Source organism: Neoarius graeffei, chromosome 3 (assembly GCF_027579695.1).
Source record: "Neoarius graeffei isolate fNeoGra1 chromosome 3, fNeoGra1.pri, whole genome shotgun sequence".
Lineage (NCBI taxonomy): Eukaryota > Metazoa > Chordata > Actinopteri > Siluriformes > Ariidae > Neoarius > Neoarius graeffei.
This window is the reverse complement of record NC_083571.1, coordinates 2,544,288-2,548,223: the sequence shown is the minus strand read 5'-3', so window position 1 is coordinate 2,548,223 and position 3,936 is coordinate 2,544,288. Positions and strand designations below refer to the sequence as shown.

The 3,936-nt window shown below is 43.0% G+C and overlaps 1 protein-coding gene across 1 annotated transcript; it reads right to left on the bottom strand.

Moving 5' to 3' along the window:
- Window positions 1–627: 627 nt before the first annotated feature.
- Window positions 628–2,160, bottom strand: LOC132882482 (PE-PGRS family protein PE_PGRS3-like). The gene is made up of 3 exons (XM_060915597.1): window positions 1,910–2,160; window positions 1,127–1,799; window positions 628–1,065 (listed from the first exon to the last, which is right to left on the bottom strand). Exons 1-3 carry the CDS (start codon window positions 2,158–2,160, stop codon window positions 628–630), a joined length of 1,362 nt encoding a protein of 453 aa, XP_060771580.1.
- Between the last annotated feature and the right edge of the window lie 1,776 nt (window positions 2,161–3,936).

Genomic DNA, 3,936 nt, shown 5'->3' with positions numbered 1-3,936 from the left:
TTATTAGTGGAGCGATAAATAAAGCACCAGAGGAATTCATTCAGAGACACCGGTGCATGAGACAGACATCCTGCTGTACATAATAAACAGGAAACAGTAAGTGGTATAAACACACACACACACACACACACACACACACACTGTGATTGATCTTTTGGGATTGAGTTATGTGAGAAATGAATATTTCATCCATTTTGTCGTCTCCAATTTTACATAATGAAAAAGTCATTAAGTGCTAAATGAATCACTTCGGAGCATCTGAATTATTAACGGGCCGAGCGTCAGACGTCTCACTGTTGGAGACGGTGAAGGCCTCACTGAGGGAGACCTTACAAAGAGCGTGACCTCGTTTCCAGCTTTACGTCTTTAATTAAGACACAAACTTCTGAGGCTCGTCACTAATGAAATTCTCATCAGGTTTTAAACGCAGCCTGAGACTGTGTAATTTATTAAAAAGGCTGTGATGATAAATGAGTCTGACTTCAGATCACTCTGGGGTTCACGTCATCCTTCATTTTTATTAGATAAAATATCACATTAATCTCAAACCAGGACACATAATATCACAAATAAACATTATTATATACAGGAACAGTCTCCATGACTACATCTTAAACCTCACACCAATCAACCAATCAGACCATAGTTCCCGCCCACATTGCCGCTGTAACCAATCAGACCGCAATTTCCACCCACATTACTGCTGTAACCAATCAGACCACAGTTCCCGCCCACATTGCCGCTGTAACCAATCAGACCGCAATTTCCACCCACATTACTGCTGTAACCAATCAGACCACAGTTCCCACCCACATTGCTGCTGTAACCAATCAGACCGCGTTTCCTACCCACATTACCACTGTAACCAATCAGAACACAGTTCCCGCCCATATTACCGCTGTAACCAATCAGACCACAGTTCCCACCCACATTACCGCTGTAACCAATCAGACCACAGTTCCTACCCACATTACCGCTGTAACCAATCAGACCACAGTTCCCACCCACATTACCGCTGTAACCAATCAGACCACAGTTCCCACCCACATTACCGCTGTAACCAATCTAGACCACAGTTCCTACCCACATTACCGCTGTAACCAATCAGACCACAGTTCCCACCCACATTCCTGCTGTAACCAATCATCAGACCACAGTTCCCACCCACATTCCTGCTGTAACCAATCAGACCACAGTTCCCACCCACATTCCTGCTGTAACCAATCAGACCACAGTTCCCACCCACATTACCACTGTAACCAGTCAGACTGCAGTTTCCACCCACATTACCGCTGTAACCAATCAGACCACAGTTCCTACCCACATTACTGCTGTAACCAATCAGAACACAGTTCCCACCCACATTACCGCTGTAACCAATCAGACCGCAGTTCCCACCCACATTACCGCTGTAAACAATCAGACCACAGTTCCCACCCACATTACCACTGTAACCAATCAGACTGCAGTTTCCACCCACATTACTGCTGTAACCAATCAGACCACAGTTCCCACCCACATTACCGCTGTAACCAATCAGAACACAGTTCCCACCCACATTACCGCTGTAAACAATCAGACCACAGTTCCCACCCACATTACCACTGTAACCAATCAGACTGCAGTTTCCACCCACATTACCGCTGTAACCAATCAGACCACAGTTTCCACCCACATTACCGCTGTAACCAATCAGAACACAGTTCCCACCCACATTACCGCTGTAACCAATCAGACCGCAGTTCCCACCCACATTACCGCTGTAAACAATCAGACCACAGTTCCCGCCCACATTACCACTGTAACCAATCAGACGACAGTTCCCACCCACATTACCGCTGTAACCAATCAGACGACAGTTCCCGCCCACATTACCACTGTAACCAATCAGACGACAGTTCCCACCCACATTACTGCTGTAACCAGACGACAGTTCCCACCCACATTGCCGCTGTAACCAATCAGACGACAGTTCCCGCCCACATTACCGCTGTAACCAATCAGACCACAGTTCCCACCGACATTACCACTGTAACCAATCAGACTGCAGTTTCCACCCACATTACCGCTGTAACCAATCAGACGACAGTTCCCGCCCACATTATCACTGTAGCCAATCAGACCGCAGTTCCCGCCAACATTGCCCACCCACATTACCATTGTAACCAATCAGACCACAGTTCAGACCACAGTTCCCACCCACTTACCATTGTAACCAATCAGAGTTGCAGGATTTCTAATGAATCAGAACATTTGCTACATTTATTTTATGTAAATTACAATACAAATGACAATAATTTATTAATTAATGAACTAAATAAAGGAATTTAAAATCTGTTATTTGTTTTATTGTTCTAAATATGAAGGTAAATTTGGATTCTTCCTGGTCAAAGCAGGCAGGAGTCCATTAGGGTCAGAGTTCATTCATTAGAAATGAAACGTGCTTCATGATCTGATGAATAATGAATAAAATAATGAACTCATCCCTGGTTTAAAGCATGCGGTGAAGTGAACCGTGGAGAGGAGCGGCTGATGGAGCCGTGTGGAGAACCTTCACTGCATGGGAATAACTCAATCCCAACAACTCGATTTTCCACTTTTCAGCAGCGTGTGAGAGGAGAGACGCCATTTAATTCACACGCCTTCGACCTTGGAATAATCTAATCGCCTCGTCTCACAGGAGAAAACAAGTAAACACACGGACGGGATAATTTATTCCAACAATCTGTCTCTCTCTCTGTCTCTCTCTCTCACACACACACACACACACACACACACACACACACACACACACACACACACACTTTATTGTGAGACTCAGGTGTGTGTTTGAGTTTTGGCTCATTTCCAGTCAGACTTTTTATTTTCTTCAACATTTGGTACAATTTGTTTTACACACTTATGTAACTATAATTTATGTAATTATAGATAAAAATGTTAAAGGAATGGCTATATGAAATATTCACATATCATTTACATATAATTTACATATTTAAAGGCCTTGCTTGAGCAGTGGTAGGTCACATGATCCAAACATGTCTGTAGTCTGGATCTGTGCTTGATACTCAATAACTTCACGAAATGCCCTATTTTAATGTTATCTGTATTTTATTGCTATATTTCTGCATTTTAAACTTTTAGTTTCAGCGTGAGAAGACAGAAAATAGAAACCAGCGAGTGCTCCCTCGAGCATCTTTATGCTGAAGAAAACAAAACCCTTTTCACACAGGATAGAACACAATCTTTACCAATGTGTCAGCTGATATGGGATAAATATTATCTGGAGTTATTCTTGCTGCTCAGTTTATAGAAGAGAAAATACACCATCATCTTTCCAGATTAATGATGTGATGGATTCGGACATACTGTATCCATTATCTAACATTATCTAACGACACACCTCCATATGGAAAACTAATCCTGTCTGAACAGGGCTCTAGTCACTTAAAACCTTTAGTGAAAATATCTGCCTTAAACTATGACCCCAATTCCAATAAAGTTGGGACAGGGGCATGTTTACCGCTGTGTTGCATCACCTCTACTTTTAACAACACTCTGTAAATGGTTGGGAACTGAGGAGACCAAATGCTGTAGTTTTGAAATGTTGTCCCATTCTTACTGGATATACAATTTCAGTTGCTCAACAGTTCAGGGTCTCCTTTGTCGTATTTTAGCTTTCATAATGCGCCACGTTTTCAACAGGAGACAGGTCTGGACTGCAGCAGGCCAGTTTAGCACCCGGACTCTTTTACTACGGAGCCATGCAGTTGTAATCTGTGCAGAAAGCGGTTTGGCGTTGTCTTGCTGAAAGAAGGAAGGCCTTTGCTGAAAAAGATTTTGTCTGGATGGCAGCATATTGCTCTGAAACGTGTTTATATCATGCAGCATTAATGATGCCTTCCCAGATGTACAAGCTACCCATGTCATGTGCACTAA